The sequence below is a fragment of the Salvelinus fontinalis genome, chromosome 12 (genome assembly GCF_029448725.1).
Source record: "Salvelinus fontinalis isolate EN_2023a chromosome 12, ASM2944872v1, whole genome shotgun sequence".
Lineage (NCBI taxonomy): Eukaryota > Metazoa > Chordata > Actinopteri > Salmoniformes > Salmonidae > Salvelinus > Salvelinus fontinalis.
The window spans coordinates 23,762,727-23,780,404 of record NC_074676.1 but is presented as its reverse complement, the minus strand read 5'-3'; the positions used below and the strand labels follow the sequence as shown (position 1 = coordinate 23,780,404).

The window sequence follows — 17,678 nt, the reverse complement described above, 5'->3', positions numbered from 1 at the left end:
AGCCTGTCTGGGGACTAGGGTCTAGAGGGGACCCACTTACCATCACTGGTTCCCCCCTTTCCCTGTTTCTCTCCCTGTTTCTCAGTTCCTCCCTCAGAAAGTTGGAGGGCGGTGAGCTTGGGGGGCGTTAAATGTTTCCAGACTGTTCTTTAGTCACTATGGAGACATTCCTACTGCTTCCTGTTGTTTTTGTTTTGGTCGTATTTTTAAAAAATTTGTTAATGTTAGAGGTTGTGAGGTTAGGAGGGGTGTTTACAAACCAAGGCACACTCCTCACTCATTTTTCATCACTGTTTCATACCTTCATATACCTGTCTGATCCGGCAACACACTAGTTAGCAGAGATATAGGCTCAATATCTGTCAAGAAAATCTCAATCCAATTCATTTCCTCAGTGAAAAGGACACTCCTCTCACTACTGGAGCTTCACACAGTCACTAAACCACCAGCAGCTGCTTCAGTCACTCACAAACCCTAATCTCTGGATAAGTGACTCAGAACTCACTAACAAGGCATTTTTCCCGGCTGTGGTTGAGCTGTAACTTCCTACCGATGGTTGTGTGTGTGTGTGTGTGTGCGTGTGTGTGTGTGTGTGTGTGTGTGTGTGTGTGTGTGTGTGTGTGTGTGTGTGTGTGTGTGTGTGTGTGTGTGTGTGTGTGTGTGTGTGTGTGTGTGTGTGTGTGTGTGTGTGTGTGTGTGTGTGTTTGTGTGTGTGTGTGAGGAGAAGTGGGGTTAGGGGTAAAGTATTTAAACAACCCCAAATAAACAGTCAGAAGGCCTCAAAGTGGTGGTCTAGTCACTCCAGGTTGTCCCCTAGTAAAACACAACCTATTCCTGATGTGAAACTGAAAACAAAAACAGCCTAATCTAAAACACTGAAATCCTAGTTTGACATAATGATAGTGGCCTTGTCAGGTAACCAGTAATGCACAGCCTCTATACACAGTTTTTCACAGGGTCTCAAACATCATTGAAATTCACACCAGAGTTATAAAAGACATTAATAGCCATCTGTAAAGTGCCATCCCTCTCTCTATGTTTTCAGAGCGCTCCGTGTGTAGATAACATTAGTGTGGTGATGAGAAGCCAGAACATGAAGTCCTGAGCCTCCCTTCATTCTACCTCCCCTCTGAACACAATCACTCTATTGTATTATAGACCCCTTTCAACCGGGCACGGCCCACTGCCTTTTATTGTGTGTGTGTGTGTGTGTATATATATCTACAAATGGTGAGATATGGGGAGAAAACATCCTGCCAATAATGAAAGATCCAAGAGGGCCCCTCCCAGCAAACCGGGAACATTACCAGAACATTAGCTAAGATTCCCATTAAGTTCTAGATAGGATTATATCTAACATTAGGATGATAACATCCCCAAAACTTTTGTAAAGTTTTTTTTTAATGTTTATGTTTTAAATGAAATATCCTTAGAATGTTCTCCTAACATTCACTAAAACGTTGTGCACAACATCTGTAACAACCACCACATAACATTCCCCAAAATGTTCTCATTAGGATTCCAGGTAAGGTAATAACACAATGTACCAGTAATGTTTTCCCAACAAATCCAAATTGTTTATGTGAAAGTTCCCTGAACGTTTGTTAGGTTGTGGTAAATGTTCTCATTAAACAGAAACTCTCCAGTCATGCTGATGATTATACAATGTTTGTATAAAACATTTGCCTGATATTGCAAGAATTTCCCCATACCACATTTTGTCTGTTCTTTAAAGGTTCCCAGAATGTTTCATTATGTTGTGAGAACAGTTTGGTGGGAACATTGTGGGGACATCACAAAATATATGTTCCCAAAACACACAAAAAATTTCCCTTTTTGTGGATGATTATACAATGTTTAATGTTAGGTTGCACAGGACATTCCCTTAATGTTGTAAGAATGTTGACAGAACAACTGGTCTAAGTTCTTTAAAGTTTCCCAGAACATTTAATTAAGTTATGGGAGTTGTCTGGGATCTTGCAAGAATATTCTTGTGATATTCACGAAGGTTGCACAGAACATTCCCACAATGTTGCACAATGTTCCACAATTTCCAGTCAGTTTTAAGACGTTCATAACATATTTGTTTACGTTCAACATTATATTTCATTGATGTTCATTCAATATACATTTGACCTAGTCTTAGAGGTCCTCAGAAAATATCAATAACACTACTTCTTATCACACTGCTCACTTAACCCAGAAGTCAGCCTCGCTTAACCCAGAAGTCAGCCTCGCTTAACCCAGAAGTCAGCCTCGCTAAACCCAGAAGTCAGCCTCGCTTAACCCAGAAGTCAGCCTCGTTAAACCCAGAAGTCAGCCTCGCTTAACCCAGAAGTCAGCCTCGCTTAACCCAGAAGTCAGCCTCGTTAAACCCAGAAGTCAGCCTCGCTTAACCCAGAAGTCAGCCTCGTTAAACCCAGAAGTCAGCCGCACTAATGTGTCAGGGGAAACACCATTTGACTGATGAATGAGGTCAGCTTGCAGGTGCCCGGCCCTGCCACAAGGAGTTGCTAGAGCATGACGAGCCAAGGAAAGCCCCCAGAGAAAACGGTGTGCCGTCCTATGGGGCACCCGGTCACGGCCAGCTGTAACACAGACTGGGATCGAACCCCAAGCTGTAGTGTCGCTTCAGCACTGCGATGTAGTGCTTTTGAACGCTGCACTACTCAGGAGCACTTCAATAACCTTTCTGACTGGATTTTTAAATAGGGACGAAATAAAAGCTTCCTCTCTTTTAGTAGAGTATATCTGAGCCTCATGGTTAAAGAATATGTGGGATTGAACCTGCAATCTTCAGCCAGATCATTAACCCTAAATAATTAAGACACAAAAATGACTCGAGGGAGCCAGAGATCAAGATAGTCTAACCAGAAAAAAATAAAACTTCCTCCTGCTGCTGCTTGTCTTCGCAGATTCTGCTGTTACGCTCCTGCTGTTACACTCCTAATAGGCTACACCAGGGGTCGGCAACCTTTTCCATTTTGAGTGCCAACTTATCTTACCATTTCTACAGATCTGCATACTGTCCTGAAGTTTGCTCTAGCAAACTTGCAACATTGCATACAACATTCTGGGCCCTAAGAGTTTCCAGCTCAGTTTTCAACTCCTAAATGGAGTGAAATAAACCAAAACGTGTTCCTCACAAGTGTAGCCTAGGTTGTGCTGTCCGCAAACAAGGTGTCCACTCCTACAACGAAGATACAGCAAGGACACAGCAGTCCCCTGGTGGTGGAGAGGGTTAATGGTCTGCAAAGCTGAGTGCAGGTTCAATCCCACAGGTTCTTTAACCATGTTTCTTTTGAAAAACAAAAACAGTGACATTGAAGCTCAGATATAATCTACTAAAAGAGGGGATGTCTTTATTTCGTCCAGTCAAAAATGCAGAATTTAGACTAACTGTAAAAAAAATAAACAACGGGTAAAAATGGACTGTTCAACATAAAAGAACGCACCTGATTTAATTCCTGCTTTGAGATGCTTGATATGGTCCCCCATGTCTTATTTTTCATGATCTGAAAACCAAAGGTGATCCTAGATCAGCACTCAGAGTCTTGCATACCTTCTAAATATGGGCCCAGAAGTACACAGCTTATAAAGAGGATGGGGAAGTGATGGTGAATAACCCAGTTACCAGTATTTCCCTGGGTTAGTTATGTCTAAGAATGCTAAAATGGAAGCATAGTAGTCCTTATTGACTATACTGCCATGGCTATAGACTGACAAAATGTGATGCGCGAGAGCTTCCCCAGTGGTGCAGAAGATAAAAGATTGGCTTTGGAACCGAATATTGCAGGTCGAAACCCTGCATGGGCAGGTTGTCAACATATAAAGTGTCAAAATATATGTTGTATGATTAAATGCTGTTCAAATGTCCTATGAATGAAACTGTTAACATGTAAGATCTTAATGACAAAAACATTTTACACTGTTAATTGAGTCTTCATTTCTATACTGCACAGACCCTTTTAAGCGCACGTGTTTCCGCACTAGGACTGACCCCATTTAGTTGTCTGGTCGATTGTTTGGTCGTTAGGCTGTTGGTCGACTGAGATGTTTTCAGTCAAGCAGTCGCAAATATACAGTACCAATCAAAAGTTTGGAAACATAGGCAGAGTTGCAAAGAAAAAGCCATATCTCAGACTGGCCAATAAAAAGAAAAGATTAAGATGGGCAAAAGAACAGACACTGGACAGAGGAACTCTGCCTAGAAGGCCATCATCCCAGAGTTGCCTCTCCACTGTTGACGTTGAGACTGGTGTTTTGCGGGTACTAGACACTCTAATGTACTTGTCCTCTTGCTCAGTTGTGCACCGGGGCCTCCCACTCCTCTTTCATTTCTGGTTAGAGCCAGTTTGCACTGTTCTGTGAAGGGAGTAGTACACAGCGTTGTACGAGATCTTCAGTTTCTTGGCAATTTCTCGCATGGAATAGCCTTCATTTCTCAGAACAAGAATAGACTGATGAGTTTCAGAAGAAAGTTATTTGTTTCTGGCCATTTTGAGTCTATAATCGAACCCACAAATGCTGATGCTCCAGATACTCAACTAGTCTAAAGAAGGCCAGGATTATTGCTTCTTTATTCAGAACCACAGTTTTCAGCTGTGCTAACATAATTGCAATAATTGGTTTTCTAATGATCAATTAGCCTTTTAAAATTATAAACTTGAATTAGCTAACACAACGTGCCATTGGAACACAGGAGTGATGGTTGCTGATAATGGGCCTCTGTACACCTATATAGATATTCCATTAAAAATCAGCCATTTCCAGCTACTATAGTCATTTACAAAATTAACAATGTCTTCACTGTATTTCTGATCAATTTGATGTTATTTTAATGGACAAAATGTTTTGCTTTTCTTTAAAAACAAGGACATTTCTAAGTGACCCCAAACTTTTGAAATGTAGTGTATTTTCCCATTTGGGGATGTCTTAACTCACCACCACTAATGAGCTGTGGAGGTTCTCAAATATTTTTTTCCTTCAACTCAAACAGCAAGTAAACAAAGTCTGTTTGTTTGTTTGAATGCATTGAGAATTACAATAGTTCCTTAATTTACTTGAAAAATATTTACAACCCTTTTTTTTCTCCCTTTAGATAACCAATTGGCATGAAAGGGTGTAATGCTCTGATCCAGTGGAAACGTCATAAAATACCTGATAATTTCTTATTCCTTGCACAAATAGCCTACAGCTGTGTCTGTCCAGAGGGTACAGGCGCAGAAACTCTGAGGGACCAGAATATTTTATACAATGTATGAAGTTTGCTAGCTCTAGCTTCGGGCCAAACCCAGTTGATAGTTGATACAATGTTTCAAGTTGAAGACAGGCCATGTGTAGCCAATATGATTCATAGGATATTTATTTTTATCAGGATATTTTCTGCCTGCAGGATGCAATGTTTTCATTTGTTGGCTCTATGTAGACTATTTTTACATAGTTGGCAATGGTAATAGAAGTTACTTTTAGATTTGCATCATTTTCCTTTAGATTTAGATACAGTTGAAGTCGGAAGTTTACATACACTTAGGTTGGAGTCATTAACTCGTTTTTTAACCACTCCACAAATTTCTATCGTTTTGGCACGTGGGTTAGGACATCTACTTTGTGCATGACAGAAGTAATTTTTCCAACAATTGGTTGCAGACAGATGACTTCACTTATAATTCACTGTATCACAATTCCAGTGGGTCAGAAGTTTACATACACTCAGTTGACTGTGCCTTTAAACAGCTTGGGAAATTCCAGAAAATTATGTCATAGCTTCAGAAGTTCTGATAGGCAAATTGAAATAATTTGAGTAAATTGGAGGTGTACCTGTGGATGTATTTCAAGGCCTACCTTCAAACTCAGTGCCTCTTTGCTTGACATAATGGAAAAATCAAAATAAATCAGCCAAGACCTCAGAAAAAAATATTATAGACCTCCACAAGTATGGTTCATCCTTGGGAGCAATTTCCAAATGCCTGAAGGTACCACGTTCACCTGTACAAACAATAGTACGCAAGTGTAAACACCATGGGACCACGCAGCCATCATACCGCTCAGGAAGGAGACGCGTTCTGTCTCCTAGAGATGAACATACTGTGGTGCGAAAAGTGCAAATCAATCCCAGAACAACAGCAAAGGACCTTGTGAAGATGCTGGAGGAAACAGGTACAAAAGTATCTATATCCACAGTAAAACGAGTTCTATATCGACATAACCTGAAAGGCCGTTCAGCAAGGAAGAAGCCACTGCTCCAAAACAGCCATAAAAAAGCCAGACTATGGTTTTCAACTGCACATGGGGACAAAGATCGTACTTTTTGGAGAAATGTCCTCTGGTCTGATAAAACAAAAATAGAACTTTTTGGCCATAATGACATCGTTATGTTTGGAGGAAAAAGGGGAACGCTTGCAAGCCAAAGAACACCATCCCAACCGTGAAGCATGGGGGTGGCAGCATCAAGTTGTGGGTGTGCTTTGCTGCAGGAGGGACTGGTGCACTTCACAAAATAGATGGCATCATTAGGAAAGAAAATTATGTGGATATATTGAAGCAACATCTCAATATCCTTCGTGATGTCCCCACAATGTTCTCCCCAGACTGTTCCCACAACCTAATCAAATATTCTGGGAACCTTTAAAGAACTGATTATAAGTGCTCTAGGAGCGTTCTTGCAACATCAGGCGATAATCATCAGAATGACTAACAGTTTTTGTGTTATGAGAACATGTGCGGCAACCTTACAAATGTTCTGGGAACTTCACAGAACCAATTTTTGGTTCTCCAACTCCCAACTCATTCCTGTGACCTAAAATAGGAGACTAGGCCAGCATTCCCATCCTGTCTCCACGGTAACATCTAGGAAACATCAGGATATGCGACTATTATGGGATATAGCTGGAATCTGGGGGGAAGGGGGCACAGTGGTGAGACATTTAGACTGGAATGCACGCACACACACACACACGCAAACACACACTGGAACAGGATGGGCAAACAGGAAAGCTGAGGCAGACAGGAAGCCTTTGTCAGGGCTGAGGGGTCAGAGTTCACAGACGACATGTGTGTGTGTGTGTGTGTTTCCGTTCATCTAGCGAGGAGACGTTGGACATTACTAGGGTCAAAGGTGAAAGAATTTAATAGACTACCAGGTGACTGATGGACTGACAGGATGTTACATCTTTATAAAACTTCAGACACACAATGCAGATTGAAAGAGAGAGAGATAATTAATGTCTGTGTCTTACCTTCCTGGGTTTGACCTTGTCTTGGTAGTCATACTGGAAGATTCCTTTATAACTCAGTCCCAGCCACCACGGAATTCCCTGCTTATCCTGACACGCACAGCGAGAAGACACACACATCAGAGGTTGTGTGTGTATTTCATAGCCCCCCATAGCCCCCCCCCCCCCCCCCCCCCCCCCCCCTCCCCCTAGGTGATAAAGTTTTACCTTAACAGTGTAGTAATGTACTCCATATGTAGGTAGCGACTCAGCGATGCTCATATAACTGTAAAAGACAAAGATACAGAGACACACAGAGAGAGACATTAGTCAGTCAGAGAGCTCCCAGTGTTCAACTTCACAGCATACACTGAAGAGAGAGCACCATAAACACACACACACACACACACACACACACACACACACACACACACACACACACACACACACACACACACACACACACACACACACACACACACACACACACACACACACACACGCACACACACATGGATACACACACACACACACATGGATACACACTCAGCATGTAAGAGAGATGTCTGAACACACACAGCTCAAGAGAGGGAGCATGCAGAAAGAGAACACGAGACACACACACACACCCTTCCCCTTCCAGTCTTACTTGACTATGGCCTGCCCTCTGGACTGTCCATTGAGCTTCTTGTAGTGTTCTATCACCCGGTCCTCACTGGAACGGAAAACATACACAAAATATAACTGAATCATATCAGCCAGGTCGAGCAACCAGGCAGTAGAGTTTGGTGGCCCTGGTCAATTGGGCCAAAAACACAGGCTGGGACTAACCAGTAGGCCAGAGATGGGTGTTCCTTCAGGGCCTGAGTCGGCAAAGCTGGAAGCTTCTTCAGGTCTGACCTTGTCACTTCATTACTGCAACACATACAGAAACACACACGTCATTACTGTGAACACACACTGAACTCAAACTGCCAAGAGGTGTTGGAGACAGATTGGCATTAGTGATATATGCCCCTCCAAAAGGTGTCTCCAATAATGTGATGTTTGTCTACTACAATGATGTATTGACTTTAATCCAAGGGTATTTCCTCATGATTCATCTAAGGGTTTGGCCAGAGTTAGTAACTGACAAGGTGGGGAGGGGAGGGGGATAATGCTGCCCTGTTGTGTTTTAGGGGGACTGGTGAGACAGTCACACAGCTGGCTGGGCGTTATCTAGGGAACAGCTGGAGAGAGAGAGAGAGCGAGAGAGAGAGAGAGAGAGAGAGAGAGAGAGAGAGAGAGAGAGAGAGAGAGAGAGAGAGAGAGAGAGATGACGAAGACCCCAGACTCCCAGTCTTAAACCCCTCTGTAATCCCCTAACCCTCCCAGCCCCCTGAGACTGAGACTGGGGGAAAGCCCTGGAAACAAGGCAGCCAACAGTGGAAATATAACAGTAACCTAACACCTGACCTAGAGCAATGGTTCCCAATCCCAACCTCTACCACCCAATCTGGAAACCACAGCACAAAGAATCAGAGCCAACCCCAGGCATAAGCGACATATGCGGTCGCCCAGGACTCCTGACCCCCAAAAAACGAAAACCTTTGTATTTATTATACACTGCTCAAAAAAATAAAGGGAACACTTAAACAACACAATGTAACACAATGTAACAACACATGCACATTTGTGGCCTGCTGGAGGTCATTTTGCAGGGCTCTGGCAGTGCACCTCCTTGCACAAAGGCGGAGGTAGCGGTCCTGCTGCTGGGTTGTTGCCCACCTACGGCCTCCTCCACGTCTCCTGATGTACTGGCCTGCCTCCTGGTAGCGCCTCCATGTCTGGACACTACGCTGACAGACACAACAAACCTTTTTGCCACAGCTCGCATTGATGTGCCATCCTGGATGAACTGCACTACCTGAGCCACTTGTGTGGGTTGTAGACTCCGTCTCATGCTACCACTAGAGTGAAAGCACCGCCAGCATTCAAAAGTGACCAAAACATCAGCCAGGAAGCATAGGAACTGAGAAGTGGTCTGTGGTCACCACCTGCAGAACCATTCCTTTATTGGGGGTGTCTTGCTAATTGCCTATAATTTCCACCTTTTGTCTATTCCATTTGCACAACAGCATGTGAAATGTATTGTCAATCAGTGTTGCTTCCTAAGTGGACAGTTTGATTTCACAGAAGTGTGATTGACTTGGAGTTACATTGTGTTGTTTAAGTGTTCCCTTTACTTTTTTGAGCTCAGTCGGGGTCTCAACTTACTGTTGCCCAGGGGCCTTGACCTCCAGGGGACCCCCATTGATTTTGTAAGTCACTCCCACTCACATATCATTTACATGGCATAAGACATGGCAAAATGTGTCGAATGGCAGGAAATTTACTTTAAAACTGCAAAAATGTCTCTCCACCCTCCCAAGGAAAAATGTGTAGAATTGCAGAAAATTTGCTGTAAAACTGCTAAATGTTTCTATCTGCCCATGGCAAAATTAGTAGAATTGCATAACATGTTTTTAAAAAAATTCAAAATGTTCTCTGCCCCATGGAAAACTGTGTACGATTGCAGAAAACTTTCTCTCCGCCATCTAGAAGGAGGCCACTAAAATGTTTTGCCCGCGAAGTGGGGGGGGCCTCCAACCAAATCCCACCTAGGGCCCCCAAAAGGCTAGCAAACAATGCTAGCATAATATTTAGCCTAATATGTCTGTAAATGCTATTTATTCACCAAAAAAGGTGTGTAAACATCATTTATCATCCACTACATCTCTGGCCTTCACCATTTTGGCATGATTTGGTAAATCATGACCTCCTTTTCTGTGTGTGTGTGTCACATTCCAGATCTCAGTGGGATGCCATATTTATTTATACTCTCTGTGAGGAAGAGGAAATGGGGTCAAAGGTGAACTCTGTTCAACCCTCTAATCTACACTGTCTTCACCGCTCACACACTGATGAATAATCTGTATCCTTTACATCTCTAAAATACAGAGCAACGATAAGATACTGTATGTGTTTCCCTTTAACTGTAAAGGCCTTGCAATCATCTGAATTTAAAGAAAGATAATAACGCAAAAACACCATTATAAATGACCAAAGTTATACATTGTAATATAATTGCAACCACATGTAATTTTGTAAATGCACATTTTCACTACGATGCTTCTAACCTTCACTGTCCAAACCGATACAGTGGCCGACGTATCATGCATTCCCATTAAAGTGTAAATCAATAGAGAGCAAACTATTTTAGGTGGCAGAAGGCTCATCATGTGAGCTGCCCTCCCTGGCTTCGTCTCACCCGGTTACACTGCTCTGGTCTTAATTGGCTAGCAGTCATGGACAGTGGAGCCCTGTCACACACACACACACACACACACACACACACACACACACACACACACACACACACACACACACACACACACACACACACACACACACACACACACACACACACACACACACACACACACACACACACACACACACACACACACACACACACACACACACACACACACCACACACCACATACACACAGCCATGCACTATAATAAGCTACGCCCCACTGACCCTCTCTAAAGACAGACTCTTCAGAGCTGGATGGAGAGAGTGAATCAGGGGACTGGGGTTGAGAAGAAAGGGAGAGAGGGATAGAGGGATGGAGGACAGGCAGACAAAGGCAGGTCCTTTGAGAGGAGAGGGAGCGGAGCGATTTGCTTTGCTGCTCTGAGGGGCTCAGAGGGCCAGGGACAGACCCCCTACACAGGGTGTAATTGTTCCCCTGTCACACACGCGCATACACACACACACACACACATTTGACATTTTAGTCAACACACAGACAAACACACACACACACCTATCCCACCTTCCCCTCAAACAAAAACCAAAGAAACACGTGGGCCACCTCCCCTCTATTGTACATTATACACATACAGCTTACTGTAGTAGAGATTAGAGGTCGACCGATTAATCGGAATGGCCGATTAATTAGGGCCAATTTCAAGTTTTCATAACAATCGTAAATCGCTATTTTTGGACAACGATTTGGACGTTTTCTTTTTTTACACCTTTATTTAACTAGGCAAGTCAGTTATGAACACATTCTTATTTTCAATGACGGCCTAGGAACGGTGGGTTAACTGCCTTGTTCAGGGGCAGAACGACAGATTTTTACCTTGTCAGCTCGGGGATTCAATCTTGCAAACTTACGGTTAACTAGTCCAACGCTCTAACCACCTGATTACATTGCACTCCACGAGGAGCCTGCCTGTTACGCGAATGCAGTAAGAAGCCAAGGTAAGTTGCTAGCTAGCATTAAACTTATCTTATAAAAAACAATCAATCAATCAATCATAATCACTAGTTAACTACACATGGTTGATGATATTACTAGTTTATCTAGCGTGTCCTGCGTTGCATATAATCAAGCGTTTTGCCAGCAGCGCAATGCTTCAAGCATGCGGTGCGCATTCGCGAAACAGGACTGTCGTTGCTCCAACGTGTACCTAACCATAAACATCAATGCCTTTCTTAGAATCAATACACAGAAGTATATATTTTTAAACCTGCATATTTAGCTAAAAGAAATCCAGGTTAGCAGGAAATATTAACCAGATGAAATTGTGTCACTTCTCTTGCGTTCATTGCACGCAGAGTCAGGGTATATGCAACAGTTTGGGCCGCCTGGCTTGTTGCGAACTAATTTGCCAGAATTTTACATAATTATGTGTCACGTTCTGACCTTTATTTCCTTTGTTTTGTCTTTATTTAGTATGGTCAGGGCGTAAGTTGGGGTGGGCAGTCTATGTTTGTATTTCTATGTTTTCCTATTTCTGTGTTTGTCCTGATATGGTTCTCAATCAGAGGCAGCTGTTTTGTGTTGTCTCTGATTGGGAACCATATTTAGGTAGCCTGTTTTGTGTTGGGTTTTGTGGGTGGTTGTCTTCAGTCTTCGTGTGTCTGCACCAGACAGAACTGTTTCGGTTTTTCACATTGGTTGTTTTGTATTTTGTAGTGTTCACGTTTATTGTCTTTAATTAAACATTATGGACAATTACCACGCTGCGCATTGGTCCTCCGATCCTTCAAACTTCTCCTCCTCAGACGAGGAGGAAGACGAAAGCCGTTACATTATGACATAACATTGAAGGTTGTGCAATGTAACAGGAATATTTAGACTTATGGATGCCACTCGTTAGATAAAATATGGAACGGTTCCGTATTTAACTGAAAGAATAAACGTTTTGTTTTCGAGATGATAGTTTCCGGATTCGACCATATTAATGACCTAAGGCTCGTATTTATGTGTGTTAGTATGTTATAATTAAGTCTACGATTTGATAGAGCAGTCTGACTGAGCGACGGTAGGCAACAGCAGGCTTGTAAGCATTCATTCAAACAGCACTTTCCTGCGTTTTGCCACCAGCAGCGTTTTGCCAGCAGCGCAATGCTTCAAGCATTGCGCTGTTTATGACTTCAAGCCTATCAACTCCCGAGATTAGGCAGGTGTAACCGATGTGAAATGGCTAGCTAGTTAGCGGGGTGCGCGCTAATAGCGTTTCAAACGTTACTCGCTCTGAGACTTGGAGTAGTTGTTCCCCTTGCTCTGCATGGGTAACGCTGCTTCGAGGGTGGCTGTTGTCGATGTGTTCCTGGTTCGAGCCCAGGTAGGAGTGAGGAGAGGGACGGAAGCTATACTGTTACACTGGCAATACTAAAGTGCCTATAAGAACATCCAATAGTCAAAGGTATATGAAATACAAATCGTATAGAGAGAAATAGTCCTATAATTCCAATAATAACTACAACCTAAAACTTCTTACCTGGGAATATTGAAGACTCATGTTAAAAGGAACCACCAGCTTTCATATGTTCTCATGTTCTGAGCAAGGAACTTAAACGTTAGCTTTCTTACATGGCACATATTGCACTTTTACTTTCTTCTCCAACACTTTGTTTTTGCATTATTTAAACCAAATTGAACATGTTTCATTATTTATTTTGAGACTAAATTGATTTTATTGATGTATTATATTAAGTTAAAATAAGTGTTCATTCATTATTGTTGTAATCGTCATTATTACAAATAAATAAAAAAAATTGGCCGATTAATCGGTATCAGCGTTTTTGGGTCCTCCAATAATCGGTATCGGTATTGAAAAATCCTAATCGGTCGACCTCTAGTAGAGATACATAATAACTGTTCTTACCTGATGAAGTCACCTTTAGCCTCCTGGAGAGAGAAAAGACATAGAGGTGCTTAGCACCAGGGTTGGGCTCAATTCAGAATTTTGGAATTTACTCACATTCAACTCATTAATTGAAATTGGAAGTAGAATTTAATTCAGTGCATTTCAAAGAAGTTCCACTCAGTCATAGAAGATGGGAGTTTCATTGAATCTTACAGGTCACACTTCCAGATACCACAGAATATATCACTTTTCTCTGGAAACAATGTTCATATCCTCTTTTAACCTTAGTGCTTAGAGTAGGCAATTATATTTCCACTAACCATTTCATTTATTGGCCTCAGGGTCAACATGAGGGTTAAACTAATGTATTCTACTATTGAACCATATGTACAGTATGTGATTCATGAAAGAAAATAACTTATTATATTCGTATATAGGTTTTGTTTTCTTGGTCATTCATTTTAAGAGTTTGTCCTGGAAATCTATTGTTTCAACAAAAATGTTATGCATGTGTATAACGTCATGTTTGATGTTTTATGTACAAGATGTATATTTGTATAGACAATACCTAATATAGAATAGAGGAGGCATTTGAATTTCATTGAATTTCATTGAATTTAATTACATTTCCTTGAATTCAAAATTGAATTGCAATTCTGTATCCTGTTTACTACTTAAATTCAAATTAAATTCAAATTCAATAATTTAACTGGAATTTATGAGTCATTCTCAATTCAATGATGGATTGACACTTTAATAATGTTTACATATCTTGCATTACTCATCCCATACAGTGGGGAGAACAAGTATTTGATACACTGCCGATTTTCCTACTTACAAAGCATGTAGAGGTCTGTAATTTTTATCATAGGTACAGTTCAACTGTGAGAGACGGAATCTACAACAAAAATCCAGAAAATCACATTGTATGATTTTTAAGTAATTAATTTGCATTTTATTGCATGACATAAGTATTTACCAGCCAGTAAGAATTCCGGCTCTCACAAACCTGTTAGTTTTTCTTTACGAAGCCCTCCTGTTCTCCACTCATTACCTGTATTAACTGCACATGTTTGAACTCGTTACCTGTATAAAATACACCTGTCCACACACTCAATCAAACAGACTCCAACCTCTCCACAATGGCCAAGACCAGAGAGCTGTATAAGGACATCAGGGATAAAATTGTAGACCTGCACAAGGCTGGGATGGGCTACAGGACAATAGGCAAGCAGCTTGGTGAGAAGGCAACAACTGTTGGCGCAATTATTAGAAAATGCAAGAAGTTCAAGATGACGGTCAATCACCCTCGGTCTGGGGCTCCATGCAAGATCTCACCTCGTGGGGCATCAATGATCATGAGGAAGGTGAGGGATCAGCCCAGAACTACATGGCAGGACCTGGTCATTGACCTGAAGAGAGTTGGGACCACAGTCTCAAAGAAAACCATTAGTAACACACTACGCCGTCATGGATTAAAATCCTGCAGCGCACGCAAGGTCCCCCTGCTCAAGCCAGCGCATGCCCAGGCCCGTCTGAAGTTTGCCATTGACCATCTGGATGATCCAGAGGAGGAATGGGAGAAGGTCATGTGGTCTGATGAGACAAAAATAGATATCTTTGGTCTAAACTCCACTCGCCGTGTTTGGAGGAAGAAGAAGGATGATTACAACCCAAAGAACACCATCCCAACCGTGAAGCATGGAGGTGGAAACATCATTCTTTGGGGATGCTTTTCTGCAAAGGGGACAGGACGACTGCACCGTATTGAAGGGAGGATGGATGGGGCCATGTATCGTGAGATCTTGGCCAACAACCTCCTTCCCTCAGTAAGAGCATTGAAGATGGGTCGTGGCTGGGTCTTCCAGCATGACAACGACCCGAAACACACAGCCAGGGCAACTAAGGAGTGGCTCCGTAAGAAGCATCTCAAGTTCCTGGAGTGGCCTAGCCAGTCTCCAGACCTGAACCCAATAGAAAATCTTTGGAGGGAGCTGAAATATTGCCTAGCGACAGCCCCGAAACCTGAAGGATCTGGAGAAGGTCTGTATGGAGGATTGGGCCAAAATCCCTGCTGCAGTGTGTGCAAACCTGGTCAAGAACTACAGGAAACGTATGATCTCTGTAATTGCAAACAAAGGTTTCTGTACCAAATATTAAGTTCTGCTTTTCTGATGTATCAAATACCTATGTCATGCAATAAAATGCAAATTAATTATACAATGTGATTTTCTGGATTTTTGTTTTAGATTCTGTCTCTCACAGTTGAAGTGTACCTATGATAAAAATTACAGACCTCTACATGCTTTGTAAGTAGGAAAACCTGCAAAATCGGCAGTGTATCAAATACTTGTTCTCCCCACTGTATGTATATACTGTATTTTATACCATCTATTGCATCTTACCTATGCCGCTTGGTCATCGCTCATCCATATATTTATGTATATATTCTTATTACATCCCTTTAGATTTGTGTGTATTTGGTAGTTGTTGTGGAATTGTTTGATATTACTGCACTGTCAGAACTAGTAGCACAAGCATTTCGCTACACTCGCAATAACATCTGCTAACCATGTGTATGTGACCAATAACAATTGATTTGATTTGAGTCCAACCCTGTTTTATTTATTTATTTAACCTTTATTTAACTGATACATACAATCAGGGGCGCAACTTTAGCTTTAGAAGTGGGGGGGGACATAATTTTTTATTTACTTTTTAAATCCAGTCGAATAAACACTCCAAACAGCCTACCCGACCGCTCGGAGGCATCCGCAGGGTCCTAAAGCCCCCGTTGCCTGGTTTAGTATCACATTCCAATGATGAAATTGGGGGGGACTAAAATATATATCAGAATGTGGGGCCGTCACTAGTGAAAGTTGCGCCCCTGGATACACTATTATGGAGGAGATAACGCTGGCTTTTGTGGGTCAGGTAGTGAGTGTGTATATGTGTGTGCGTGTGTGTGAGTGTGTTTGTCTGTGTGTGTGTGTGTGTGTGTGTGTGTGTGTGTGTGTGTGTGTGTGTGCGTGCGTGCGTGCGTGCGTGCGTGCGTGTGTGTGTGTGTCTGTGTGGGTGGGCGGGCGGGCGGGTGAGTGAGAGTACGGTGAGGTCTCCTGTGGTGAAATCAGAGAGAAATGTTATCCATCTGGAGCAAAACCTCTAAAGGCCAAGAGATACCTACCTGATAAATCTGCACCGGCAGACACACACACACCACAGTCTGAGTGTGTGTAAGCTGATGTTGCAGGGTACTGAGGTAATGGGCTGACCTACACTGAGGGGGAACCCTACACACTCCCTGGCCAATATACACACTCACTCCCTGGAACTAGGGATTGGAACCCATTCAATCAACGTCTGATTTTTCTAATGATAAACATGACATACTAATAGCAACAGTCAGAGGAGTTGGCTAGAGCAGACACAGATCCAGGCTAGAGAAACAACACTTCTAATATAAAGCAGGATTAAAGGAGAGACAGCTCACTATTTCTGTAGAAGGGAAAGGTCAAATGAGTAATGTGGTCTGTGTCTGGAACACCCACATACTTTGGAGTCAGAGTACTGACTTACCTGTAGGATATAGGAGGCCAGCTCAAAGACCACCTCACTGTCCACCTCAATGAGCTCCTTAGAGAAATAGAGAGAGGAAGAGAAAGCGAAAGAGAGAAAGAGAGAAAGAGCGAGAGAGAGAGAATGAACGCATTAGATAAAGGTTATTTCTTGACTCTGAACTCGCAGTGCTAATAAACTACTCCTTGGGAGCTGTGAGGGGCACATTTCATACATCACATTCATCCTATGACAATACTGTAATGATGTACCTACAATACAATGGTGAAAATCACATTCATACAGAATACACATTTTTCTATCACATTTTCCACAGGACTCTTTTCTCCATTGCTTTGTTTCATCTATCCCTCGTTTCCCCCCTCTGCCTCCCTGATTTCTTTCCCTCTCTTCATGGGGGGTTGTGTTCTCTGCTTCAGCTCAGAGATGACAGTATGATGGGGGAAGAGAGAATGAAGGAATTCACTGGTGACTCGCTTTCATTCTACAGTATCTCTGTCTTTCACTTTGTCTCTCCATCCTGTTTACTTAGATGAGCAATGCTGGGACTGGGCCTACTCACACACACAGAAGGGGGTCTGAGGGAAGTGTGTGTGGGTGTTAAGGGGTGACTAGTGACTAAAGGGGTCAGGTATGTAAGGAATGTCCTGTATACGATCCCTGGCAGTTAATTGGTTAAGAGATCAGACAGCAGAGTGAA

At 42.4% G+C, this 17,678-nt stretch overlaps 1 protein-coding gene across 13 annotated transcripts in view; it reads right to left on the bottom strand.

The window, feature by feature from the left end:
- Nucleotides 1-17,678, bottom strand: part of LOC129867013 (FERM domain-containing protein 4A-like) — a 228,374-nt gene that overhangs the window by 32,987 nt on the left and 177,709 nt on the right. For 12 of the 13 annotated variants that reach the window (XM_055940110.1, XM_055940111.1, XM_055940107.1 and 9 more), the window contains exons 6-11: nucleotides 16,979-17,035; nucleotides 13,421-13,443; nucleotides 8,046-8,129; nucleotides 7,864-7,929; nucleotides 7,443-7,500; nucleotides 7,239-7,325 (exon numbers count right to left, since the gene is read on the bottom strand). In XM_055940110.1, the coding sequence (XP_055796085.1) occupies nucleotides 7,239-7,325; nucleotides 7,443-7,500; nucleotides 7,864-7,929; nucleotides 8,046-8,129; nucleotides 13,421-13,443; nucleotides 16,979-17,035 (375 nt within the window). The remainder of the gene's footprint in view (nucleotides 1-7,238; nucleotides 7,326-7,442; nucleotides 7,501-7,863; nucleotides 7,930-8,045; nucleotides 8,130-13,420; nucleotides 13,444-16,978; nucleotides 17,036-17,678) is intronic. The other variant, XM_055940103.1, reaches the window with a different exon arrangement.